General features: G+C 49.9%; 1 protein-coding gene and 1 long non-coding RNA gene across 6 annotated transcripts in view; one reads left to right on the top strand and one right to left on the bottom strand.

The window, feature by feature from the left end:
- Nucleotides 1-10: 10 nt before the first annotated feature.
- On the top strand, nt 11-27,473 carry Sp2 (Sp2 transcription factor). Of its 2 annotated transcripts, none has more exons than XM_040749578.1 (7): nt 11-1,049; nt 18,066-18,142; nt 19,747-20,721; nt 22,822-23,134; nt 24,401-24,575; nt 24,755-24,948; nt 26,251-27,473. In XM_040749578.1, the coding sequence occupies exons 2-7, from the start codon at nt 18,074-18,076 to the stop codon at nt 26,349-26,351; spliced, it is 1,827 nt and encodes a 608-aa protein (XP_040605512.1). In that variant the 5' UTR covers nt 11-1,049; nt 18,066-18,073; the 3' UTR covers nt 26,352-27,473. The 2 variants fall into 2 exon arrangements, with proteins under 2 accessions (XP_040605512.1, XP_005075954.1); XM_005075897.4 differs by lacking the exon at nt 11-1,049 and adding an exon at nt 4,727-4,827.
- The window catches only part of LOC106021594, a 26,419-nt gene continuing 13,632 nt past the window's right edge, over nt 14,946-27,732 (bottom strand). For 3 of the 4 annotated variants that reach the window (XR_002383975.2, XR_002383973.2, XR_002383976.2), the window contains exons 5-7: nt 20,744-20,871; nt 18,327-18,480; nt 14,946-16,441 (exon numbers count right to left, since the gene is read on the bottom strand). This is a non-coding gene — a long non-coding RNA (uncharacterized LOC106021594). The remainder of the gene's footprint in view (nt 16,442-18,326; nt 18,481-20,743; nt 20,872-27,732) is intronic. The other variant, XR_001196834.3, reaches the window with a different exon arrangement.

The raw sequence follows: 27,732 nt of genomic DNA, 5'->3' as shown, positions 1-27,732 counted from the left end.
GGGGTAGTCAGGGCATGGGACAGGAGTGGCAACCCTGGGCTTGAGGCAAGGGCACCTGGTGGCTTTATGTGTGCACTGAGATGCAGGCTGGGGACAGCTAGAACATAACAGGGAGTCTACCTTTGGCGTTCCTGGAAGACTGGGGTAGCTGAGACCACAGAAATCATGGAGGAAAACAGAAGGGAAAAAAAAGAACCATCGTTCACTCAAACCAAGAGTTTTCCCATCAAGCCACTGTCAGGGTTTGTGTATTAAGGGAGCGGGGCAGGCTGGGAAAGTCTTCCCCATAGGTAGAGGATGAAGAAAGAGAAAGCCAGAGGAGGAAAAGGCAGAGGCCATGAGGAGCTCCTTAAGGCAAAAGTTGCATCCTCGGAAGACTGAGACGGCTGTAGTTGTTTGAAGAATTATTCTGTCAATCTGGGGCCATAGGAGAGAGAATGGAGCCCAAGGATGCCCTTAGACAAAGGCTATCCGTCTAGACTGTAGACCACGAGCACTGTGGAGCCTTGTAGATGTCTCTATAAGCTGCCCTGCAGCTTCCTGGGGACAGAGACCATGGCTCCATGTGCTTCCCTCAGCATCCTTGGGGACTCTGGATAGACAGGGCAGCCACATACAGAAGTGAACCACAAGGATTGGGAAGTAGGAATAGTGTAGAGGGGGCTTAAGAGGAAGCCGGAGCCGGAGAGGAAGTGAAGTGGACACAGAGGAAGCCGAGTCTGAATGAGAAGTGGGTAACGCTGTGAGAAGTGTTCAAGTACAGCCAGCAACTGCACCTGCCATCAGGCACTTTGCTGGCGTGGAGGGTGCGCAGTGGAGAGCAAGATAAACGTGGGACTGTAAGTAGTGGAGACCAAGAGTCTCTGCACACTAGAAATGGGGACAGACTGACAGAAGAGGCTGAAAGCAGCTGGAGGCAAGAAGGGAACAGAACCAGCGTTGACAGAACTTGCCTCCAGACCCACCAGGGACAAGATGGTGTCCTGGGTGATGTGGGAAGACCGAGCTGGAGACACCTAACCACCCTTGCTCTTCAAATACCAGTGCAGGTAGGGAAAGGAGCTAGTCAGGGACGGGAGGGCGGGAGTGGGCTGGCTGGCGGTGTGTGGTGAAGGGTGCTCTTGTGCCTTGTTTACACACATGAACTGTCTGAGGATCTTCATACAGATGCCTGGTTCCATCCTAGGGACTGACGTCCTGGGACAGGACAGGAACCCAACTTCAGAACTGGTGAAAGGCTTTTTCTGCTGAGTCTGAAGTATGATCAGGAGATTGAAGCTGTAGCTCATGCGTACAGCACTTGCCTAGCACGCACAAGGCTCTGTGTCCCATCACCAGTATGGCAAAAATAAATGTGACCAGGGAGAAATCAGGCGCTTTGAAGCCTAGCCTCTTCCCTCACTTGGAAGAGAGGAGACAACTTGGAAACAGAGATCTGTGAGATAAGAATTTGTGTGGTAGTCTGAGGGGCTTATGAACGAATTTCAAAGACTCCACTGATACAGTTTAGCAGAAGCGCTGGTCTAGCATGCATGAGGTCCTGGGTTCAAACCCCTGTACCACAAGGGACCAAAAAAAAAGGTGTCCCCATCTTTGTGCCTTTAGTAAGAGTATTAAGCCCAAAACAAAACAAAAAACAGACAGGCTTTAAAAGGGCAGACTCAGCCCGGCATTGGTGGCACATGCCTTTAATCCCAGCACTTGGGAGGCAGAGGCAGGCAAATCTCTGAGTTCGAAGCCAACCTGCAGCCTAGTCTCCAAAGCAAGTTCCAGGACAGGTTCTAAAGCAATACATAGAAACCCTGTCTTGAAAAACCAAAAACCAAAAAAAAAAAAAAAAAAAAAAAAGGCAGAATTATTTGGTTGAAAACTACTGATGCCAAATTGGGCCTGGTGGCCAATGCCTATAATCCGCAGTACTCAGGAGGTGGAGGCAGGAGGATCAGAAGTTTCAGGCAAGGTTGGGCTACTTGAGACCCTGTCTCAGAAAACACCAACCACCAGCTACTGGTGAATTCTAGACTTTCTCACTGTCCCCCGCCCACATTCCTCACTTGCTCTTTGTGACAGGGCCTCTAGGTAGAACATAGCTAGCTACCTTCAGTCTTTGTCCTAGAGGAGGTCTGACAGCCACCCAGCAGGATAGTCAACCCCACCTCCCCACCAAAACCCCTGCATCCTCACTGAGTCACGGAACCCGGGTGGAGTTCTTGGCTACACAATGAAGCAAGCCAAACTGGAAACTGGCCTGGGAACAGAAAGCATGGGCTAAACAAGTCTTATGCAGATGTGAGTGTATGCAAGCAGTCATTCTTGAACTCTGAATCCATTTTCTGACCCCTTGTGTAGGAGCCTTAGGCCTTCCGCTGTAGCTCAGTCTCTTAGGGCAGTCATTATGGAGATCGACGCTCTTGTGGTAGAGACTGCCTCACACATGGGAGGCCCTAGCTCGATCCCTAGCATGGAAACAACAAACAAATAGAAGAGTGTGAGAGGGAAGCCCTTTATATGTGCCAACAACAGCCCAGGACTGCACAAACAGGACAAAACTTGGCTGGGCAGGGATGAAGAAAACAGCTTTTGATCAGGGCCTTTACGCCTGAGTTTACCAGGACAAAGGAATGGCTGACCTAAGAGGAAAGGGAACTTATTAGGAAGAGACCTATGTGTTTAGGCGCTGTGACACCTTTCCTTGAGAGAGAAGACTACACTACAGAGGCAAAGGGAGTGTGGAGGGCATCGGGTGTGGCAGTGCAAGTGTGAAATGCCCGGTTTGAGCAGAAAGCTTTGACTCTGGGGGTGGCATACAGTCCCAGTGAAGGAACAGTGTATGGACATGCGTGTACACACGCAGGTCAGAGTAGGCCGGTGGGTGTCTTGCTCTGCTTCAGTATCTCAACATCTGGAGCTCGGCTGGCAGCCAGCAAGCCCCCCTCCCCACCAACACACACAAACACACACAGTCCTCCAGTCTGTGCCGGACTTTCAGATGCTGGGCTCCAGCTTTTTACATGGTTTCTGGGGATTTGAACTCAGGTCTCTTACACTTGAGCAGCAAGAGACATCTTCCCAGCTCCCAGTGAAAGATTTTAGCTACGGGAGTGACAGCATCTAATACTCTGTTTTTCAAAAGGAAATCACAGGGAGGGGTAGACTGGTCATTCAACATACTACGTTCTAGCCGGGTAGTAATGTCACACACCTTTAATCCCAGCATTCAGGAAGCAGAGGCAGGAGGATCTCTCTGTGAGTTCCAGGCCAGCCTCATCTACAAAGTGAGTTCCAGGATAGCCAGAGCTGTTGCACACAGAAACACTGTCTCAAAAAAGCCCAAAACAAACATACCAAAAGTACTACATTCTATGCACCTGGCCCTTTATTTTTTTTTTAATCTTTTTATCTCAGCAACCTTTCTTTTGCAGGAATAGGAAGAAGGAAGGAAATGAACATAGATGAAGCTAAGAGAAAATGTACTGAGAGCTGGGGGTAGATCTCAATGACAAAGTTCATGCTTAGTGTTTGGGGTTCATCCTCAACATCACAAAAGGTCTGAATGAGATCCCATGTGTATATATGTTGTAGCTACCTATGACCAGTGTCCCTCAAGTGTTGACTTTGTAAGCTGTGGTATATACTCCCATACTCTAGCTTACAGGAGGTAAAAAGTTTCTCTCGATTGGGTTTAAAAAAAAAAAAAGGAAAGGCACTCTCTTGAGGTGTAGGTGTGAGTAGTGTGGCTTCAACAGAGTCTAATGTTCCACTGCAGGTGGTGTGTGTAGGTTTCTGGCCCACGTAGGACTTAAGCCAGCGAGAATTCCCTCTCGATGCCATGCCTCCCGCAGAGGGCTTGGAAGAGAAACTTAAACCTACCGGGGATGCCTACCAGGAGCAGTACCTCATTCGGGAGGAAATGGGGCAGACACCAAGCAGGGGCGCTCTGATTCCAGTGCGCAATTCTGCCCATCAGAGGCGCTGGTTAAAATGAAGATCCTAGGAATGAATGCCCGAGAAGTTCCAAATGTGATTAGGAACGACCCTGGGAATCTGCTTTTGGAAAACGGCTCAGACGATAACGATGTGCCCGTTTGGAGCCGCATGGATCGCGGGGACTGTGTGACACATTGGTGAAGATTAACAGGGCCTTGAAATGATATCATGACAATCCCCTCTGGGAAGAACCAGGTGACCAACCCCCGCCAGGGCGTCGGATCTCCACTGGTGACAGTGGAGGGGCCTAGGGGCTGAGGTGAAGGCTATGCGCTCACACGGCGCCGGGCACCGACGGCTGCACTGGACGTCTCCACGCCAGACTGTATCAAGAATGATGTATAAGCTCTTTACGGGGCATTTCTTGGCCTCACACTAAGCACTTCTGATTGGCTTTAGGGCAGATCTATCACCCATCTTCTGGGTTAGAGGTGGGTGGAAGGTCAACCACGACCAATACAGAAACCCTTCTCAGCTAAGCCCCTCCCCATCCCGCTTCCTGTTGCTGTCCATCAACTTCCTAGCAGGCGGGACTTTGCCTCCCGCCAGTTGGCTAATAGACACGTCGTTCATGCCTCAGTTGATTTCCGGTTGGTGGCTACTACCGTCTATCAGTGACATTTCGCAGCCCTATTGGCCATACCAACGTCACTCTAGATGCTTCCCAATGATTGGTTGAAAATGCTGTCGGTCCCCAATGTACCGAGCGGTTATTGGTAAGCGCTGCCGTCGCTCGGGCGGTGGCGGGCTCCGGGATTGGCGGGCGCTAGGCGGGCGGTGTCAGGCTCTCGGTGGCGGCGGAGGCGGCGGAGGCCAGGGAGGAAGATGTCGTAATGAGCGGTGGGTCCCGGCCTCTGCCGGCGGGGTCTTCCCGGCCCTCAAGGGTCGGGAAGACGGGCAGAGGCCTCGGGGAGGGGAAGCCGGAGCCGGGGGTGCCCCCCTGGGACTGGGCCTGGCTCCGGGGCCCGACTACGGGAGGGGCGGGGGAGGAAGGATTCCCGCCCGGAGGAGGAGCGCGGCTGGCCGGCCGGGCGGAGGCACCCGGAAGGGGGCGTTAGACTCCCCGCCCCTCGGAGCCCCGGGCAGGAGGGAGGCGCTTCCGGGGCTGGCAGGCGGCGCGGGCAGCTAGGCGATCCTGGAACCCCTTTTGCCCCCTTGGCCAGGTGGCGCCGGACCCTCAGCTGTGCCCAAGTCTGTTCCACGCAGGCGGCTTACGCCCGCTGGGGCTCGCCCTGTGGGCAGGCAACGCCTGAGATCCTGGTGATGCCAACCAGACTGACCTAGGTTGCAGCCTGCTGCCTGCCCCACCACAGTCCCAGACGGTGTCAGGCACTCGCTAGGCAGATGCCTGCCAAGTGAAAACCAAATTTTACTTTTTGTACCTGGACCCTTGAGCTGCGATTAGGTATCTGCAAGCTCTTGGAATTCTGAGAAGTTTGAGAACTTGTTGACAGAGCTCCCAGATTATTCCCCGATGCCCCGTGTGGGGGTCAAAAAATGCACTGAAATTCCAAGAAAGCGTGGGCGCTATGGTTCTTAAGAGATGATCTAAGAAATAAAATAGATACTCGCTTTCTCCCTCTCTCCTCGTTGCTGACTTAATGGTGCTCAGCTTCCTCCCTTCCTTCTTAGGTTTCCTTCCCAGTGGCTTTCTAATTTTAGTCCAAAAGGAAGTGTTTCTTCTGCCTTGGGCAATTGAGAAACCTGTCCTCACTACATTCCTTGGTTTTGATTCCAATAGTCTGTCATGTTTAATTGTTTCATAATTAACTTGACTCCGTTTGCCTTTTCTCCTGAACTTTACTCTTTTTAGAAGGTTACTAGATCATTTATTTGTGGCTTCATGGAGAAAGGCCAGTGATCTGTGAACCAGGAGTTGGGGCTGGGATTTCATTCCAGAGAGGCGATTGATGAACCCTAACCCTAACCCTAACCCTAACCTGGCATGCATTGTCTACCGCTGTTTCATGCTGAGCCCTAGAAGGCCCTGGGCATTACAGAGGAGGGCAAAGCCCTGAGTTGACCCCCATGCCCTGTTGTGCTGGAGGTTGAATCTAGAGCCTCACTAATGCTTACAAGCACTTCCTCCACTGAGCTGTATCTTCAGCCTGGAGCTCTCTTGGATAGGGTTTTTAAGGCTGTAAAGGTCAGTGTGTTAGCCAGCACACAGTGAATTAGCAGAGGGAATGATGGAGCTCAAATCACAGCAGCAATTTCCATTACTGACACAAAGAAATCCATTGTCTATAGTGATGTCTTCATCGGTGCCTTGTTTTCTTTTAAATTCTTGATGACGATGAAAGGAGCAGATCTCAAAACCAATCAGTGGGACTTATGTCAGCCTTCCAGTGAGTTCTTTTTGGGGGGTGGGGTGTTGAAACATGGTCTCACTATGAAGCCCTGGCTGGCTTGTGTTCATACTGTAATCTGTATAAGCTTTGAATTTGAGATCCTAATGCCTCAGCCTCCCAAGCACCCGGGCTATAGGTGTGTACTGATTTGCTTGGTTTCCAGTGACCAAACAGACATCAATCCTGGTTAATATGACTTATCTTAGGCTGAGGTGGTTGGTAAGTTTTCTAGTTCTGCTTGGTTGTACAGAGACTTCTCTCGTGTTAAAAGGAACAGCAACAGGGAAAACAAGCTGCTCTGATACCATTATGAGCCCCTGAGCTAGCTGCTAAAGACAGACTCTTGCCAAAGAGAACAACTAACCTGGGTTTGCTCATAACTACCTTGCCCTGGGCACCCAGCTGGCGTTGAGAGGAAGAGCTTGACATCCCTGTAGACATCACATAAGCTTCAATTTAAGTTTGGGCCTGGGTCAGTAATCCAATTAATTACCAGAGTTCAATCCTTGGGTCCCACCTAGCGGAAGGAGAGAAACAACTTTCACACTACAACCACACGCACGCATGCACGAGGGGGGGGCACGTGCGCACACACATGCAAGTTTGGGCCTGTGGAAGCCTGTCAAAGAGGAGAAAAGCAGTAGAGATTATGATAGATGTTTGAGTAAAAAGCCCAAGCCTTTCCAGCAGGTAGGGAAGTTTGTATTAGGGTCTTCAATGTCTTAGTTGTTCTGGTAGTTAAAATGTTTTAGAGAAGTTACAGTCTCTTGTACTAAGTGACAGGTCCTTGACAGGTATGAGGCAATCTCCAAGCTTACTTTGAGCAAGTATTGCCCAACCTTGGCCCTTATAACAACTTTTAAAGTTTCTTGCAGCCAGCCAGTAGACTCTGGCGTTGATGTGGGCTCAGCAGTTTTCTAGATCCTGACCTCTCCCATTTCTGTGCTAGAAATGGGCCTTTCCCCCTAAGTTACCTTTATTCCATCTCTGTTTCATCTACACTTGGAAACTCTGCTTCCAGACACTGAAAATATCACTCATTATTTTGGGCCAGGTGGGTAACGGCCCCAGAGTGAGAGGCAGAGAGACATTGCTGTGAAGGTCATATAGAGCATTAGAAAATGAGCACATCCGGATTATGGGTGGCCTCCTTTTAAGCTGTGTGAGCTGTGAACTTGGGGTAATCTCTTTTGAGGAGGTCATCCACTTCCTTGTACTTTTAGTAGGTGGTGTGTCTGGACTGTCCTTTGAGTGGGTTAAAAGGTTGTGAGCTCCTTCCCAGCTTGCTCTAAACCCAGAATCCAGGTGTGGTGCGAGGCTGAGGCCAGAAGATGGAGAGTTTGAGTCCACCCTAGGCTACTTAGTTGCAGGCTAGTCTGGGCTATGTAGCTGACCTTGTCTCAAAAAAAATAAAAATGAAGCCGGGCATTGGTGGCACACGCCTTTAATCCCAGCACTCGGGAGGCAGAGGCAGGCGGATCTCTGTGAGTTCGAGGCCACCCTGGTCTACCGAGTGAGTTCCAGGACAGCCTCCAAAACAATGCAGAGAAACCCTGTCTCGAAAAAACCAAAAAAAAAAAAAAAAAAAAAAAAAGGAAACAAAGAAATTTTACTCACAGGGTGGACCAAATAAGTGTTGTGGTGGCTTTTGACATGAAGACCCCTGCGTGGCTCATCTCCTTTTCCCTCCACAGCCCCAGCTCAGGCCTTTGTCTCTCAAATGCAGTTGCGGGTCTGTCTCTTAAGGTGTGCTCTCCATACCCAGGGTGTTTTCATGGGCAGCTTTCCTGAGGGCCCCAGGGCAGAGGGGTTTCACATTTCCATCAGAAATCTTTTGGAGCTCGGTGGGAAGGTGAAAGTAAGGCTAGGTAGGAATGGACTTGGGGGTCATTCTTCAGGAGACAACCCCGATGTCGTTGTGATTTGTTCCAGTTGACAAATGGTGAATAGAAAACTTTTCCTGCTGCCTTGTGGGATCCTGAAGGAAAATGCAAAACCAGTATCAGAGTAAGCTCAGAGTGGCGCCAGCGTCTTGGGGCGGGGCAGCCAGACCCCTCTATACATGTTTGGGAAGCACTCTGTCACTATCACCAGTGTCACTGTGCCTTTCCTCAAAATGTGTTCCAGGCCAACAGGCCCTAGTGAGATGAGTCATTGCTCAGTGTGAGGTCTATGAATGGGCAAAGTGTTCATCTTGGTGTGGCCCAGAGACAGCCCCAAGTAGTGTGGAGATATCATGACACAAGCCTGTTGTAAGGCCAGCTTGTGGAGTCGGATAATGGGCATCTCTTTCCCTTTGCTGCCTTTTGTTTCCGCATCAGGATTGCTTGCTGTGTCCAGCCAGCAGCTGCTGTGTTGTAGTGCAGAGGGTTAGTTTGGGTGGCCAAGGCTAAGTCCTCTGAGATTCCAGTTGGCCTCTGGTGGTGATTTAGGCCCTTCCGGTGCCATTCATCTCAGCCACAGAGCAAAAGTGACTCCAGAAGAGTCAGCAGTCACTGCAATTTCTAAATGTCTTTCTAGAATGTCCTCATTGGGGTTGTCACCTCTCGTGGTAAAATCCCAGAGTGGCTCCTGCGAATAGAGATTACAAGACAGCTAGCAGGGTCATGTGATTGGAAGCGAGACACTTCTGCCTCTGGTTTATATTTAATTTGGAAATTGGAGACAGAAAAACCAAAAATCAGATGAAGACATGTCCCAGGCTTCAGGCTTCAGAAGAACAAGCAGCAAGCCACCCTCCCTCTCTTCTCCAGGGAAATGAAGTCACTACTCATTTCAGAAGCTGATCCTAGCCCAGGAGAGCTCAGAGAGTGACTCACAAGCACTCTGCCAAAGCGGAGAAGGCAGTGTGTTCATGCATAAGGAGAATCTTGGCTTTGGGGGAGGGGGAGACACTTGCTACAACAGAATTCTGAGTCCCAGTATTCTTTTTTTCTAAAAGATATTTATTATCTGTATGGTGTTCTTGTAAGCGTTTCGTCGGGATGGGTCAGGACAGGATGGAACAGGAGTGAGTGGGTCAGGTATTCTGGCACTCGGGAGTCACAGAATACCCAGTGTTACACAGCTCAGGTGGAAAGGTATCCTGGAGCTCGGGAGCCAAGGATACTGAGTGTTACACAGCTCAGGTAGAAAGGTATCCTGGAGCTCGGGAGCCAAGGACCACCACGGGTTGCAGTAAGCTTGGCAGCTTACAGCCTTGCCTCAGAGAAAGGCTTCTCCGGTGTGTCAGCTCCGCTCCGGCAGGACAGGGTCTTCCAGCTGGGGATGTTCGCCTAGTGTAGCAGTTTTGCTCCGCAGGAGGTTTCTCGGGCGAAGTTGCTACAGTTCAGCTCTGCTCCTGGAGAGCCGAGAGCGGAGAGCAGGGAGCCGGGCGGGAGCAGAGTGTAACAACTCCGCTCTGCCAAGGAAGGTTTCCCGGGCAAGTGTTACAGCGCTGCTCGCTCTGCTCTGCTCTGCTCTGCCCAGGGTCGCCTCTGCTCGCTCTGCTCTGCTCTGCCCAGGGTCGCCTTTGCTCTGTCGCAGCCGCAAAAGAAGATCTTCACCCGAAGCTCATCCAAAGGTGTTTATTGGAAGACAGCTGGACCAGCCAAGCTGAACATACACAGGGTTTATATAGGGGTTCCTGGGGTTGGGGAAGTTTTTCCAGGGTAGGGATTGGTCCGATTTCAGTGCTGAGCTCAGATTGGCTAGAGCTCTGCTCCGGGATTGGTTACTTTTTTACACAGGATTAGGGTCAGATTTGGCTCTGGTTTCAGGGCCAAAGTGTGTTTCTTTCTCTGGTCCTTTTTAGCCTTTTGGCTCCAATTTTAGGGCCAGGGTACATTTCTTTCACTGACTCTGATTCCAGGGACAAAGTGTGTTCCTTTGGCACTGGTTTTAGGGTCAGGGTACATTTCTTTGGTTCTGGTTGCAGGGCCAAAGTGTGTTTCTTTGGCTCTGCTCAGGGTGTGTTTCTTTGACTGGTCCCTTTTCCCTACAGTTCTGCCTGCATGTATGACTCCATGCCATAAGAGGGCACTAGATTCTGTTACAGATGGTTGTGTGGCATCATGTACTTGCTAGGAATTGAACTCAGGACCCCTGGAAGAGCAGCTAGTGCTCTTAGCCTCTGAGCCATCTCTCCAGTCCAGAGTCCTAGTATCCCCCCCGCCCAGGGTCTCTTTGTGTACCCCTAGCAGTCCTGGAACTCACAGAGATCTGCCTACCTCTGCCTCTGGGAGTAAAGGTCAGTGCTGCCACCACCCAGCAAGTCCTAGTATTTCTTTTTTTTTTTTTGGTTTTTTCGAGACAGGGTTTCTCTGCATTGTTTTGGAGGCTGTCCTGGAACTCACTCGGTAGACCAGGGTGGCCTCGAACTCACAGAGATCCGCCTGCCTCTGCCTCCCGAGTGCTGGGATTAAAGGCGTGCACCACCAACGCCCGGCCCTAGTATTTCTTTTTGTTTGTTTTTCTTTTCGAGACAGGTTTCTCTGTGTAGCCTTGGCTGTCCTGGAACTCAGTCAGTAGACCAGGCTGGCCTCTAACTCAGAGATATCTTCCTGTCTCTGCCTCCCAAAGTCCTAGTATTCTTAAGCAGAAAAGCTTGCATGGTTTCCTGGGACTGCTTCCATCATGCTGAAGTGTTCCCATCATCCCATATTGTCCCCACTTTGATGCCCTGTGACCCAGGCAACAAGCAAACTAGGAGTGACAGCAGTCATGCATGGAGGAAAAGAATTCAGAACAGGACAGACCAGGAGCATTCACATTTAGATGCTCTCGTGGTCTTGACTAATGCCCCCATGCATGTGCCAACTGGAAAGGGTATCAAAGTGTAGCTTGGAGCTGTAGTGCCATCTGTGGGATTGACTTACTTGCATTGAAGTGTTTGACCTGTTCTAGCTCACACAGGCACCACACTTGTTTTATTGGGTACTGGGCATGGAACCTGGACTTGATGCATGTTAGAAGAGCACTCTAGCAACTGAACCACACCCCAGCCCTCCTTTGGTTCTTTTGTTCTTTTTTCTTTTGTTTACAAGATGTGGTTTCTCTGTGTAGTCCTGGCTCTCCTGGAACGTGATTTATAGACCAGGCTGGCCTAACTCAGAGATCCACCTGCCTCTGAGTGCTGGGAATAAAGGCATGCGCCACCACTGCCTGGCTGAAAATTTGCATTCTTAATGAGACAGTAATTAAGTAACTAATAAGTACTTGTTGGAAAGTGATAAGTCTAAGGATAAAAATAGAAGAGAGGGAGGGTAGGGAAAATGCCTAGGAGAGGCAGTTTACACAGGGTGTTCAGAGCGTCTTGGTGAGAAAGTGACTTCATGAAACTCTAAAAGAGTGAAGGGGGTTGAACCAATTTGTCTAGAGTGAGGGGAGGAGGGTGAACTGAGGCCGATGAAGCAGATGTGGGAGCAAGCAGAAGGACTGGCAAGGGAGAGCACCAGGAACTTTGGGAGTCAGGTCACACAGGCCTGTGTGTGCTGGTCGGAGCTTGGACTCTGATGGGATGCTGTTGAGGGCCTCTGAACAGAAGAGTGATGGGATTTCATTTATGTTTGATGTGTTGAGAATGCACTGGCAGGGTCAAGACTGGAAGGACAGCGCAGTAGCCTTCTCAGTTGACCACGTGCAGACATGGATCTAGGTGATGATCGAGCAGGTGGTGAAAGAGGTCATATTTGGAATGTGTTTGGAAGTGTTTGCTCTCATGTATGAGAAAAACAAAATAAAGGGTAATTCCAAGTTTCTAGGGCTGACCATCTGGAAGTATAGAGTTAGCATTCACTGCAGTGTTTGAAGGAAGCATGGAATTAGAAGCTATCAGAAACAGTATTCAGCTGGTTAAAGTCAAGATACCCTCCAATATGTCCAAGTGAAGATGTCAGCAGCACACAGAAGGCAAGGCTGTCTTTAGAATCCATCAGAGTATTTCCAGGAGCAAGAACAGTTAGCTGTCAGATCCCCAAAGATGAGAGCTCAGGTGTAGGAGTTAGCAATTAGATTCAGTAACATGAGGTCTGGAAGCATTAGCAATTTTGGTAGTGTGAATGGGGCGGTACAACCTGGTTGAGCCAAGTTCAAAAGTGACTATTGGAAGTAATTAGGAACAGCAAGTACTGACCCTCCTTGAGACTATTTGTAGTAAGTTGAAAAGATTAGAAGTCAAACATGCATTTTAATATACCTAAACTTCCAAATTAGTGGGGGGTGTAGTTACATTGGAAAAATGCTTGCCCTGCATGAATGAAGCTCTGGGTTTGAAAACCAGATATGCTGGGCGGTGGTGGCACAGACTTTTAATTCCAGCACTTGGGAGGCAGAGGCAGGTGGATCTCTGTGAGTTTGAGGCCAGCCTGGTCTACAGAGTGAGTTTCAGGATAGCTAAGGCTATCCACAGACACCCTGTCTTGAAAACAAAACAAAAAAGAAGAAAAAAGAAAGAAAAGAAAGCTAGGTGTAGCCGGGTGGTGGTGTACGCCTTTAATCCCAGCACTCAGAAGGCAGAGGCAGGCAGATCTCTGTGAGTTCGATACCAGCTTGGTCTATAAGAGCTAGTTCCAGGACAGCCTGCCACCACCGCCCGGCAAATTGTAACTTCTTGATAAAGTCGTATGTACATCTCAGGCTCAGTTGAGGTCAGAGTGAGAATAGAGAAGATCTCTGTTCTCTCCATTTGGCCTGTGGCATTAGCAGCCTCTTCTCAGACGTGTTCTGCAATGTGTTGTGGTTGCTGGGCGTTCAGTTGTCTGGGCGGTCTGGAGTCTGCCACAGCCCGGCTTGCTCCCTCCACCCTTCATCCAGGCTGATTTGCCAGTTTCCCTAGAGGTCCAGTTTTGTTCTTTAAAACCAGCCATGGCTTGATTTTTCCTTGTCCACTCTGAATTCTTCTAGTGTAGGCAACTGGGAAAGCCTGGCCTTAGAAACTGCTTTTCTGGCTTCTGGCCCAGTCAAGACTGACCAAAATAGCCACCAGAAGGGCTGTTTGCACACAGTGAAATTCCTGCTGGGGAAATGCCATAGTGGAGGGCCAAGGAAGCCATAGTTGTGAAGGTTTAAAAAAAACAACCCAATAGCCTAGGGTCTGGGTATGGACTTTGAGCCCTCTTCTAGCCTGGGACAGCCTGATTGATAACCAGGCCTCTAGGGGCCTTCCTGTTAGATCATGTCGTCCCAAGCCAGTCTGCCAGACAGCCCCCTGTCCCCGGGATAGAGCTACACTCCCTACCCTGTGGTGAGGCCAGCGTTGCCAAGGGTGCTCCAGGGAGTGTACACTGGCACCCAGCAAGGTCATCTGCTTCTAGAGAGTAGGTGAGAAACAACCCCTAGAGATTATAGATGGCCAGAGGGAGAGCTCAGGGAAGAGAAAGAATGGGAGGGAGGAGGCTCGGGGCTTGTTTCCTCTAAACTTTATCAAAAGAGCTTTTGGAAACTATGGGAGGGTGTAGCTGGATAGGATTCTGGGTTTACAAAGGTAGTCTTCCGTGTGTGTACTGGCTGGATAGAGGGAGGAGGCAGAGGCTGGAAGCTGCCCTGGAGGCTGTGTGTGTGTGGGGGGGGGGGGTTCAGGCAGAGTGAGGGTAATCTAAGCAAGGACCCGGGCCATGGGACTCAGAGTAGAAAGGAGACTTCTATGGAGGAGAGGAATCATGAGGACCTAGTTGTCACTAGGAAGAAGCTACATTCCAGAGATTCCTGTATTCTCACCCTGTCTCCTGGAACTGCAGCTGTCCCTGTTTTGAGAACCAAGTCTGGGATCAGCAGCTCAGTGCAGACACAGCTCACTAAAGTCACTGAAATGGGTGCTGAATGCTAGCAAGGAACCTGATTCATCTCAGGCCAGAAAGACATGGTATACCAGTTACAAGATGGCTGTCAACAATTTTTGCTAGGGAGGAAAATGAGAAAAAAAGCTGGCCTAAAGGTATAAGCATTTGCTTGAATCAACAGCAAAGCCCTAAGCAAGGGAAGGGCAGCAGGAGATAAGCTCCTCCGTCTAAAGCAGGCCTGTAAAGGCTGGGAGGAGAAAGAAGGAACCAGCCTGAGGGAATGCTTAGGTTGGGAGTGTCTGGCTGGCCCAGTGAAGGCCCACCGGGGGGGGGGGCGCTGGCCCAGACCTGGAGTGTAAGCCTCTGTGAAGGTGTCCGAAGCCCTGTGAGTGGACACAGCCCCTCAAGGAAGGGATCTTGGGTGAGGAGAAGGGATACTTGTTGAAGAATGCCAGTATTTAAGTGGTGGGGAGGAAGAGCAGCTCCAGGAGAATCCACGGGAATTTGCAGGGAGAGGCAGCCATCAAGAGTAGAAAAGATGTCTGTGGCGACCCAGGTAGAAGCAGCCAGCAGAGTATGAATGGAGGTGTGGAGGGACCGAGTTTGGCCAAGGAGGGTGGGGGCTGATGGTGCGAGTCTGGGAGCTTTTCTGTCTGGGGCTCTGCTGTGGCCCCTCTGTCACCTGATGGATACTCCTTCCTCCTTGCTGCCTTGTTCAACCCCCTCAGAACTTTTCCTTAGGGCTGAGGTGTGCTGGTCACTATGCTTGCATCATCGATCACTGCCAAACGTCAGCCTAGAGCCTTAGGGGAGTTTTAGCTGAAATGAATTAATGACAAGATTCAAATGATGTCACTGAGAGACATGCATTTTTTTCTTTGAAAAATATTCAGTAAGCATGTGTGACATGTGGATAAAGTGATTGCTTCAATTCATGATGACCACGGTCATAGAACCTACCTGGTGGAAAGAACTGATTCCCAAATTGTTCTCTAACTTCCACATGTTACTGTGCATGCCTGCATGTGAACAAACACACAAAATAAATGTATGCAGTCATCCCTATTGCCCATATTGCTAAATAAATGTAGGTTTCAGTGACCAAATACAGACTGCTGTTACAGGCCAAAGGCCCTATTAAAGTAGTGGATGTGCTAGAACGTTTGCCCAGCATGTGTGAGGCCCTGGGTCCAACCTGCAGCTCAAGAAGAAAAATGTGTAGCATAGTGGAAGCGGTGTGAGGCAATTACAGAACTGTGTCTTTAAGAATTCCTCTGCGGTTCATAGCCCGCTTGGCTGTGCTCTGAGTAGTGTGGAGGGAAAGTTAAGCATGCCTTACATCCACATCGCACATCATAGACAAAAGGTTCCAAACTAAGTGAGGCTGCTCAGAGAACTCCAGTTACTTCACCTCTTCCCTTTCCAATACCAACAGGAAGTGCTTCTCTTCCCTTCTCTTTCCAGAATAGAACTCTGCAGTGGCAGAGAAATGGTTCTGTTTGATCGCCAGGTCTGCAGCCCAAGGCCCATATAAAGTTCTCAGTGACCACAGGAGACGCACTTATGGTAGTTTTAGACCAAAGCAGTATTTCTAGAGCCAGCTGGGGGAGGAAAATGAAACCAAACTGAGACGGTGCAGCCGGGAACACCAGCAGCCTGCAGCTTACATCAGTAGGCTCTGCTTTAACCTTGAACGCAGTGCTTCTCAACCTTCCTAAGGCTGCGACCCTTCAACACCTCACTGAACATTGTGGTGACCCAACCATAAAATTATTATTAGTTTGGTTTTTGCCAGACAGGGCTTCTCTGTAGTTTTGGGACCTGTCCTAGAACTCACAGAGATCTGCCTGCCTCTGCCTCTCTTAAAGGCGTGCTCCACCACCATCCGGCTCATAAAATGTTTCATTGCTACTTCCTAACTAACGTTGCTACTGTTATGAATCCCAATGTAAACATCTGCTATATAGGATATCTGATATATATGTGGGACCCACAGGTTGAGAGCCTTTGCTCTCACTGAAGATGCACGGGCCCAGTCAGGCTGACCACCGAGAGAGAGAAGTGGTTAGAAGTGCTGGACCACCTTCATTTCACTTCCTTTGCACTGCTGCAGGGCCCCCGTGTTTTCTAACACGGGAAGGATGTTGTTCACCAAGTATCAGGATAACGAGGACCCTCTAAAGCCTCCCAGGAGACCTGCCTGTCTTCCCAGCCCTGCCAGCAACTAACTAATCTTGTGTTTTTAGCAGCACACATAGTCTGAAAAACTTTGTTTTATTGTTTTGGGTATTAACCAAGGGCCTTGTACACCTAGGCAGGGTCTTCCACTGATCCACACTCTTGTACCTCAAAAGAACAAACATTTGAAAGAAAAATTAGCTCAACTTTCCACTCCATCTCCAACAGAAATATACCTCTTGCCTCTGCTTAAACAATTTCAGAGAAGGGGGACTATCACCCCCAGGGGCAACTGGTTCTATCTTCAAAGGTTTCTTTGAATTAAATGGAAATCTGGCTTTTTGAACATCCACACAGGTGGCTTGGTGCCCTTTGAACTTTATATACAAGAGTAAGTACCCTGGTCAGAACCTTGTTGGAAGTATCCCTTGGAATGAGCCCAACACTCTGCGTACAGCCCAGTGTGTGGAATAATACATGGGAAATATTATTTTTCTTGTCCTACAATACTTTTTTAGATTTTTAAAATAATAGTTTTTGTGCCAGGCAGTGGTAGTACATGCCTTTAGTCTCAGCACTAGGGAGGTAGAGGCAGGTAGGTTTCTGAGTTCGAGGCTAGCCTGGGTCTACAAAGTGAGTTCCAGGACAGCTGGAGAAACCAAAAGAAAAAAAAATGTTTGTTAGCTGGGTGTGGTGGCCCATGTCTTAAATCTCAGCACTCAGGGGGCAAAGGCTAGACTAGTGTGAGGCTCTGTGTAAGTAAATAAAATAAAGAAAGAAAAGAAAAGAATAGTTACAATGAGGAAAATATGACAGTAAAAAGACCTGTGCTGCCTGTGGTCCCTGGTCCTGAGCCCCGGTCTGAGTTGGAGATAGATACCTTGGCTCATATCCCCTCAACCCTTAGCCCCCAAACTATTCTACCATCCTGCCTTCATTTCCTTCCTCCTGGTTCACAGACATATGAGCATTTCGATGTCAGTGGTGTACGCTCTTTACTGATGTCTCCATCTCAAACCTTTGAAAGCAGCTGAGCTGTGCTCACAGGCCTGCTATTTGCAGCTGCGTGCTTTATCTGTGGTTGTCCGTCAGCACTGCCGTGATTGTGTAGTCGTCTGTTTCAGTGAAGGCTTTTAGAAACGGACAGGTATGTCCTACTCTAGAGTGCTAGCCTAGCGGTTTCTTCATTCCCAGACTGGTTTGCATCTGGCGTCATCTGGATTGAGCTGGTAGCTTTGGTTGGTGCAAGGCTTGGCTAGAGGCCCCTTTGCCCCTAAAGGAGAGATCCAGAGAGCCACCAGTATCCACCAGGGGGTGCTCCAGACCCATCACAGCTAATCTGTTGTTGTTTTTTTTTTTTGGCAGGAGTGGGTGGGTTTGAGACATGGTTTCTCTGTAGCTTTGGAGCCTGTCCTGGAACTTACTTGTAGACCAGGCTGACCTCAAACTCACAGGGATTCTCCTGCCTCTGCCTTCCGAGTGCTGGAACTAAAGGCGGCACCACCACCGCCCGGCTGACAAGCCAGTGTTGAGATAGACTTCCTTCTGTCCTGGAGACTCCCAGGTCGCCCAGTCTGTGAGGACAGTCTGGTGAAGGCAGCCTGCCCCAAGCAGATGAGTATGAGCGAAGGAAACAGTCACCCCTGACCAGCATGGGCTGTGAGGCTCAAGCTGGGGCCACACAGGAAAAACTGTTAACCTCGCTGAGAAGCAATAAGAGAGGCAAAAAGAAAATCTAGGCAAGGGGCTCTCTTTGGGTGTCTTACGTATCGTTTCATCTTTTTCCCAACAGATCCACAGATGAGCATGGCTGCCACCGCTGCTGTCAGTCCCAGTGACTACCTGCAGCCTGCTGCCGCTGCTACCCAGGCAAGTGCACAGTGGGCTGAGGCAGGGCCAGAATCTGGGTGGATCACCCATCTCAGAACCCGTTCGCTCTCAGTGCAAACGCCAGGAAGGTTCACTTGTCTACATTCTCTGAACTAAACATAGCCACTTGTCATTCCCGGGTCCGGGGCTGTTGGTGAAGACCCTGCTGCACATGCATGAGTACCTGAGTTCAGTTCCAGTCACCTATGTAGAAAGCTGGGCATGGCAATACATGCCTGTAGTCCTAGCTCTAGAGAGGCTGGAGCAGCAGGATCCACTGGGCTTCAGTGGCCAAGTAGTCTTGTGCAGTCAGTGAGTTTCAGATTCAGGGAAGAGACCTGTCTCAAAAAAATAAGGTGAGCTGGAGCAGTTAAGAGCATTGACTGCTCTTCCAGAGGACCAGGGACTCTAACACCCTCATACAGACATATATGCAGGCAAACACCAATGTATGTAAAAGTAAAGAAATCGTTTAAAAATTAAAAAAAATAAGCCGGGCGTTGGTGGCGCACGCCTTTAATCCCAGCACTCGGGGGGCAGAGGCAGGTGGATCACTGTGAGTTCGAGACCAGCCTGGTCTACCAAGCGAGTTCCAGGACAGCCTCCAAAGCCACAGGGAAACCCTGTCTCGAAAAACCAAAAATAAATAAATAAATAAATAAATAAATAAGGTGAAGGGGCTGGAGAGATAGATGGTTAAGAACACTGACTGCTTTTCCAGAGGTCCTGAGTTCAAGTCCCAGCAACCACATGGTGACTCACAGCCATCTCTAATGAGATTTGGTGACCTCTTCTGGCATGTAGGCACACATGCAGACAGAACGCTGTATACACAATAAATAATCTTTTAAAAAGGAAGGAAGGAAGGAAGGCGTTTTAAAAAAGAGCACTGGCTGCTCTTCCAGAGGATCCATGTTTGATTACCAGAACCCAAATGGCAGCTCCCAACCCTCTCCATACTCCAGCCCCAAGGGATCTGATGCCCTTTCTGGCCTCTGAGAGCATTGGGCACTTGAGTGACACACAGACATACACGTAGGCAAAACACTCAGACACTTAAATAATAAAGAACAAGGTAGAGAGTAAGAATTTAACATGAACCTCTGGCCTCCACATACACAGACTGAAATGTACCCATACACCCTTCACATAAACATGCATACATGTATGTAACACACACCCCAAAACAAAAACAGAAACTCGGGATTCCGTCCGAGCCTAATGCCCTTGAGAGCAGGCCCTTTTATTGTAGCCCTGTCTAGTCAGGAAGCACCTCCTCCTCTGGGAAGCCTTTTACCCGTGTCACCTTCCCTCCCCATCACCTCTCCTTTGCCTGCTTTGTGCTAAGTTCATGGAGCTCCATCCGAGACCTGGCGCGTGTCATTGTCCCTGCTAACTCCAGGCCAGCAAGGCCAGTGGGAAAGCAGCTCATGCCCAGGGCTGCTTTTGGGCATTTTTATGGAGCAGGAACCTCTGCAGCAGGGGTGGGGATGCTGGTGATGGCCTGCCTCAGGGGTGGGGAGCTGCTGAGGAGAGATCACTATGGTAGGAGGGTGTCTAGCCTTTCTTCCCATCTCACTCCTGTCCTCTGCTGGTTTTTGCAGGACTCCCAGCCGTCTCCCTTGGCCCTGCTTGCTGCAACATGTAGCAAAATTGGCCCACCAGCTGTTGAAGCTGCAGTGACGCCTCCTGCTCCGCCCCAGCCCACCCCACGGAAACTGGTCCCTATCAAACCAGCCCCTCTCCCTCTCAGTCCCAGCAAGAATAGCTTTGGCATCTTGTCATCTAAAGGAAATATACTTCAGATTCAGGGCTCCCAGCTGAGTGCCTCCTATCCCGGAGGGCAGCTGGTGTTTGCTATCCAGAACCCCACCGTGATCAACAAAGGGAGCAGATCAAATGCAAGTATACAGTACCAAGCGGTCCCCCAGATTCAAGGGAACAGTTCCCAGAGCATCCAGGTGCAGCCCAACCTCGCCAACCAGATCCAGATCATCCCAGGCACCAACCAAGCCATCATCGCCCCCTCATCATCTGGCCATAAGCCTGTCCCCATCAAGCCAGCTCCTGTCCAGAAGTCAAATACGACTACCACTCCTGTGCAGAGTGGGGCCAATGTGGTGAAGCTGACAGGTGGGGGTGGCAACGTGACACTTACTCTGCCGGTCAACAACCTGGTGAACACCAGTGATGCTGGGGCCCCCGCTCAGCTCCTCACTGAGAGCCCCCCCACCCCACTGTCTAAGACTAACAAAAAAGCCAGGAAGAAGAGCCTTCCTGTCTCGCAGCCGTCAATGGCTGTGGCTGAGCAGGTGGAGACGGTGCTGATTGAGACCACAGCAGACAACATCATCCAGGCAGGAAACAACCTGCTGATTGTCCAGAGCCCTGGTGGGGGCCAGCCAGCTGTGGTTCAGCAAGTCCAGGTGGTGCCCCCCAAGGCCGAGCAACAGCAGGTGGTGCAGATACCCCAGCAGGCACTGCGGGTGGTGCAGGCTGCCTCTGCCACCCTCCCCACCGTTCCCCAGAAGCCCTCCCAGAACTTTCAGATCCAGACAACTGAATCAGCACCAACCCAGGTACCACAGTCCCTCCGCTCACCCTTTGGCTTGATTTTTGAGGCAGATCACCGTCAGATCTGATGGGAAGTTGGAGTCACTGTCATGGGGTGGGCAGGAAATGGCTTTTGCCTTTGGGTCTCTTCGGGTCTTAAGCCAGGTGGTCCTGATCTGTAGAAACCAGGTGGAAACAGGGATGTCTAGTCTGTTTTCTTTCATTATGGGGTAGCTCGGGACATAACTGGGGGTTAGATGTGACTACTTTTACAATAAAATATTTTTATCATAAGATTATATACAGAGCCAGGTGGTGGTGGCACATACCTTTAATCCCAGCACTCGGGAGGCAGAGGCAGGTGGATCTCTTTGAGTTCGAGACCAGCCTGGTCTACAAGAGCTAGTTCCAGGACAGCTTTCAAAGCCACAGAGAAACCCTGTCTTGAAAAAACACAAAAGAAGCCGGGCGTTGGTGGCGCACGCCTTTAATCCCAGCACTCGGGAGGCAGAGGCAGGCGGATCTCTGTGAGTTCGAGGCCAGCCTGGTCTACAAAGTGAGTTCCAGGACAGCCTCCAAAGCTACAGAGAAACCCTGTCTCGAAAAACCAAAAAAAAAAAAAAAAAGAAAAAAAAAAAAAAAGAAAAAACACAAAAGAAAAAAGATTACATATAATAGCAGCAAGTATTTAGTGTAAAAAAGTTCATGAGGAAAAACTGTTGCCTATTAATGACAAGAAAAATAACAGGAGCAGTTAGGCCGTTTCCTTTTTTGAGTCAGGGTCTCCCTATATATCCCAGGTTGGCCTTCACCTCACTGTGGCCTAGACTGGCCTCAAACTTGCAGTCCTCCTGCTTTAGCTTCAGTCCTGGGATTACAAGTGTGAGCCACCACCATACTTGCCTCTTTCCACCTGCGGCTTACCTCTTCTCCCCACACCCCCGAATGGTTTCCCTTCTGCTTCATTCATGTGTGTGTGCATGTGGGCGTGTGAATGTGTGCTCTCCCTCCTAGTCTAGATTCCACATAAGGGGAAGAACGGATTTGTTCTTCCGAGCCCGCCGTGTTTCACTTGACATGGCGACCTCGTTTCTGTTTCTGGCTCTTCTCTCATCACACTGTGCTCTTCCCTTTGTTCGGGCCGGCATTGGAGGCCACTTTCACAGCTGCTTCTGCTTTTGCTGCTTCCCCTCTTGTGCAGCTGTCACGTCGACTGTTCAACTCTGTCTTTTCTTTAGCTGCCAAACAGCTGGCCACTGAGCTGCTTTTGCAGCCTGCCCTCCTGGCTACTTTGCCGTCTCTTCTGCTTCTTTGTGTTCCGCCACTCTAAAAGTAGACAAGAGCAGATGACCCAAGAGATCCTTTTCTTGGTTTCTAATGTTGCTCTAAGCAGCCCAGGTAGTAAAGGAGACCCAGCAGCTGTGGGGAGCCAAACTGCCCCGTTCCCCAGGGTCACTGCTTTTTACAGAGATAATAGTGAGAAGGAATGCTCAAAATAAGTTAAACAATGTAGTCAAGTATGGTGGTTCACACCTGTAATCACAGCACTCACAAGATTCAGGCAGGAAGAGTGACATGAGTTCAAGATCGACCTGGACTACGGTGTCAGACTCTTATCTCAAAACACCAAAAAGCAAATTAACAAACAAAAAACCCAAAAACTTAGCAGGGGTTTTTTGTTTGTTTTGTCGTTTGTTTTCAAGATAGGGTTTCTCTGTAGCTTTGGAGCCTATCTTGGAACTTGCTCTGTAGACGAGGCTGGCCTTGAACTCACAGAGACCCACCTACCTCTGCCTCCTGAGAGCTGTAATTAAAGTGTGTACCACCACCACCCAGCTTGGGTGTCGCTTTGTAACCTATGTTGGTGTTGTACTTTTTAAAAATTTTCCTATTTTGAGAGTCTAACAGTTATATTTTTCCACGCTAAGCCAATTAAAGGTTTGGTACCTAGCTTATGTCAGTTTAGGGTCCTATTAAATGTCAGTAGTGTTTGAGTGCTTGTTTGGCTTGTTTGGGCTGGTTGAAGAGTGGGATGACAGGTGTATCAGTCTTCCTTGGACAAGGATGGCTGTGTGAAGGTGCAGGTGCCATGTCTCTTAGGGCACTCTGCTCTCTGGTCCCCTCAGGTTTATATTCGTACACCTTCTGGTGAGGTACAGACAGTCCTCGTCCAGGACAGCCCCCCAGCAACAGCCGCAACCACCTCAACCACCACCTGTAACAGCCCTGCACCCCGAGCTCCCCAGCTGAGTGGTACCAGCAAAAAGCATTCAGCTGCAATCCTCCGGAAAGAGCGACCCCTGCCAAAGATTGCACCTGCTGGGAGCATCATCAGCCTGAATGCCGCACAGCTGGCCGCAGCTGCTCAGGCCATGCAGACCATCAACATCAATGGAGTCCAAGTGCAGGGTGTGCCTGTCACCATCACGAACACTGGCGGTGAGGGAAAGTCCTGCAGCCAGGGTGTTGGCAGCAGGGCTTTGTATTCAGCATATGGGAACCCTGAGCCAGGTCCCTGGAATTCCCAGTATCAGCCATGAGGATGGATGCTGTCCATCCAAGGTGATGCCCAGCGTTTGCTTGGTCTACTCCAGCCTCAGGGCACACCCCTGTATATCTTCACACCTGGTCCTTACAGTAGTATTATGAGGTAATAAGTAACGTGTCCATATGTGGTAACCGCAGATGTTGAGTAATGATGGAGGAAATAGATGGTGTTCAAGTAACATACAAACTCATATTAATTTGGCTGGTCACCTGCCCAGGTCAGGTGACTAAGGGCCATACCATGTAAAAGAAGTGAAGAAACACTTCATTTTGGGGGAGGGAATGCATTTTGAGACAGGGTTTCTTTGGCTGTCATGGAACTCACTCTATACCATGCTGGCCTCGAACTTTAGAGACCAGAGATCCACCTGCCTCTGCCTCTACCTCCCAAGTGCTGGGCTCAAAAGTGTGTGCCACCACTACCCAGCTAAGGAAAGCTCTCCTCCCCCCCCCAGGAAGGCTTCTTAAAGAAAAAGGCTGGTGTTGAGGTCGAGTGGCAAAGGACGGTGTCCTGGACAATAGGACCAGCTTGGGCTGCACAAGAGTTCAGTGATGGTACATTCTGTGATTGCAGTCTTGAAAATAGAAGGGAGAGGGACAGGAGAGAGAGCTCTGTAGTTAAGAGCACTGACTGCTTGCTTTTCCAGAGCCTAGATTTAATTCTCAGCACCCACATGGTGGCTATAACTAGTCCCATAGCATCTGATGCCCTCTTCTGGTATATAGATATACGTGCAGACAGACACCCATATTTATAAATACGGAAATAAATCATTAATTAAAATAGGGAAGAGGGAGAGCTCCCTACCAGAAGCAGTCTGCGTTCTGTACCTGGGAATAGGGCAGCTTTCAAGGTAGTGAGAGTTTACGACTTCCCCTTCCCTAATGAATTCCTATCTAGCACTTTATGCATTTGGTTTGTCCACTTTTAGGAGACACCAAGAGGAAAGGACAAGGTAGCCTAGAGTAATTTCCCCAAAGCACATGAATAAAAGTTCTTGGGAGAGTCTCCTGCTAGCAGCATTAGAATCTCAGATGCCTCTGGCTCTCACTGTTCTCCAGTGTATTAGCTGCCATGATACATCCTTAACCTGTGCAGGAGGGAAAGGTTTGGCCTTGACTTCCTTTCCTGAACGGAGTCCCTCTCTTTTCCCACAGGGCAGCAGCAGCTCACAGTGCAGAATGTTTCTGGAAACAATCTGACCATCAGTGGGCTAAGCCCCACCCAGATCCAGCTGCAGATGGAGCAGGCCCTCGCTGGAGAGGCCCAGCCCGGGGAGAAGAAGCGGCGTATGGCCTGCACGTGCCCCAACTGCAAGGACGGGGAGAAGAGGTAATACAGGGGCAAACCACAGCACGGTGACTGCCCGGCTCCACAAGCTGCTCTGTAAGATAAGCGGCAGCTCCCAACTCCCGCCTCCCAACTTTCCTGAGCTCTCTGACTGACAGCATGGCTTCTCTCCATTCTCTCCCCTCCGTCTCTTCCCTTTCCTCTCAACCCAACCCCCTCAGGTCTGGGGAGCAGGGCAAGAAGAAGCACGTGTGCCACATCCCAGACTGTGGAAAAACTTTCCGGAAGACATCCTTGCTTCGGGCCCACGTCCGCCTGCACACTGGGGAGCGACCCTTTGTCTGCAACTGGTTCTTCTGTGGAAAGAGGTTCACACGGAGCGATGAGCTCCAACGACATGCTCGAACCCACACAGGTCAGTTTCCCCCAGGCATGTCCTTCAGCTACCCTTTGTGCATATCCCCCCACCCCCGCCCCCGCCCCTGTTGAGGAGTTTCTAGAGCCATGCAGACCACCAGGGAGTTCTTTCAAGTCGATGTTGCCCAGAATTGGGTGGACATTATACAGCCTCTGTAACCTCTTGTCATTTCTATAGAGCTGTTTCTCGAGCACTGAGCTGGGCACCTATTGTCTTATCAGTAGAGATCGGGAAGGAATTCAGAGCCAGCCTGGGTAACATGAGAGAGAGTGTCACAAGCAAAATAAACTGGAAAACCCCACCGAGCTCTGATGAGGTTTGCCAGGCACTGTGTTTTTGCATTTTCAGATAATGGGTCAGTTAATCCCAGTAAGGCCTTGGAGAGGTTTGGGAAGTGGCTAGTTAGTGGTGGACAAATTGGGTTCCAATCCAGGCCCTTGGGCTCTTAAACCCACATTTTTATTTTTATTTTGAGATTGGTTCTGGTAATGTCTAGGACTTGAGGTCCTTCTGACTCAGCCCTCCTTTTTTTGGTGGGGGGGGGGTGACAAGATTTTGCTCATGTTCCAGACTGCATTTGAGCTTGGCAACAGTCTTGCCTCAGCCTCCCCAAGTGTTGGGATTACAGGGGTGAACACCACACCCAGCTTTTTTTGTTCTTAAGGCAAGATTTTGTTGTATAGCCTAGGTTTACCTTAAATTCATGACACTCTCCTGTCTTGTAAATGCTGGGATTACAGGCCTGCTCCAACATGCCTGGTTTACTGCAGGCCTGCCTTGATAGCAGCATAGGTTTGGTACCAAGGTTGCTATCACAGTTCTGTGCTTTAATGTAGTAACAAAGTCAGGCCAAACTATAGAAAAGTGTCCTGGGCGTGCCCAGTGCTCCACAAGGTCCACTGGCAGATACTGCTGTAGTCAATGATGTCCTGCTGAGCAGAGGCTGGAGGTAGGGGACGTGTGACCCAAAGTTACAGTTTCTAGCCGGATCATACCCCCTCGGTTGCAGAGGTCTAACGTGCTCTAAACTCAGTGGGGAAGGACGTCTTCCTACAAGGAGGAAGGTGTTGATCAAGTTCAGAATGAAGCAGGTATAGAGGCTGTCTGGGCAAGGCGCAGGGACTGACCAGAGTGAGGTAGACTGGAAGGGACAGCCGGGGCAGAGAGCTGAGGTAAGCAGATGACAGACAGGAACCCATTAGTGGAACATGGAGATAAGGCTCTCACGTGTGCGTCTCCTTCTGGACTATAGCAGTGTCATACGTGGGCTCTCTGGTAACAGTTATTTCCTCTTCCCAGGGGACAAGCGCTTTGAGTGCGCCCAGTGTCAGAAGCGCTTCATGAGGAGTGACCATCTCACCAAGCATTACAAGACCCACCTAGTCACGAAGAACTTGTAAGGCCAACTGAGGCAGGAGGCCCTGAAGATGGAATCCCCCATCTGATTGGCCCGGGTCTATGGTGGACAGGTGCCCACAACTGCCCTGGGCGGCCCTCACCCCACTCCTGTTCTGTGGCTGTGTCCCCACAGGGAGGGCCTCTCCTCCTGTGCTCTCCTTCCAAAGGCCCTTCTCATCATGAGCTCCTGGCCTGCTCAGGCTATGGACACTGGCCATGCCCAATGAGACGTTCTAAACCAGGACGCGTGGGGACCCTTATTTCCAAAGGAAAAACATGCATTTCACTCCGTCGAGGAGCAAAGTGAGCCCCCTATCCTAACTCATCCCTGCCCCAACACTGCCGGAGTCCCATTGTGCCATGCCCCCCAATCCTGTGCCCCCTTGCCCCCTCAGTGATCCCCTCTCCTGGCCGCTAGGGACACCCCAGGGCCCTGTACTCAGCCTCCCACTGGCGCCCACCTCTGCGGAGGCTGGGGAGGCCACCTCCACTCCACTGCCCAGCCCTGCCACGGCTCTCCTCCAGACATTCCAACTTCTATTTGAAAGGTCAGATGCCGGCGGACTCTTCCCACTCCTGTTTCTATGGAGAATGTTGCCTTACACTTAGACTTCAGATGATGAACACTGTGTATGTGTGTGCTTTAAAGACATTTTATTTAATTGCTCCCTTCCTTTCTTCACTAGTCGCCTCCCCTCACCTGCGTTCAGTTTAGGGTTTGGGGGGCAATGCTGAGCATAGGAATCTTTCTCACTAACAGTTCTTTTCTAAATGACACATTTCAACTCCGATCTGGACTCCCATGAGAAAGCACCTCCCATTCTGACTCCCTCCACACCCTTCTATCTCATCGCCCTACCTGCCCAAGCTCTTGTGTACAGTGTATATTGTATAATAGACGATTGTGTCTACGACATGTTTTAAAAAAAACATATTGCTTGTTATTTTTGAGGCTTTTAAATTAAACAAAAATCCAACTTTATTTTTCGTTGTAACTGCTTGAGGATGTTTTATTAATTAAGTGACAGATTTGTTATCCTTTATTAACAATGTATTTTGTTGGTCAGTGATGGGCTGACAAAAATTTTCTTGCTAATAAATTTAGTTGCCTGAGGCAAAGTCTACTATTGGCAGTTGGGCTCCCTTTGTCTGTTACTTTAGAGGCCTCATAGAGGGGCCTCCTGGGAGCTGCGTGCTCTCAACCTACCCTCCTGGCCCTAGCACGTCCAGGCCTTGGTCCCAAAGAAGAGTGTTCAGAGCATCTCTGGAGGAGAACCTCTGGGGACTTTCGGAGTCCAGAGATTAATGCAAACGTCTCTGCTTTTTTCCTTCTCTAGCCAGTCTTGCTTCTGCCACAGAGATAAATCCTAGAAGGAACTTCTT

The sequence above is a fragment of the Mesocricetus auratus genome, unplaced genomic scaffold, assembly GCF_017639785.1.
Source record: "Mesocricetus auratus isolate SY011 unplaced genomic scaffold, BCM_Maur_2.0 Super-Scaffold_100007, whole genome shotgun sequence".
NCBI lineage: Eukaryota > Metazoa > Chordata > Mammalia > Rodentia > Cricetidae > Mesocricetus > Mesocricetus auratus.
The sequence above is the reverse complement of the archived record's forward strand: the minus strand, read 5'-3'. Positions and strand labels throughout refer to the sequence as shown.

Excerpts from the sequence above, each read along its gene's own strand:
- Sp2 (XM_005075897.4), top strand. Across the intron at positions 23,135-24,400 it reads CACCATCACGAACACTGGCG|GGCAGCAGCAGCTCACAGTG; the intron begins GTGAGGGAAAGT and ends CTTTTCCCACAG. Across the intron at positions 24,576-24,754 it reads TGCAAGGACGGGGAGAAGAG|GTCTGGGGAGCAGGGCAAGA; the intron begins GTAATACAGGGG and ends CAACCCCCTCAG.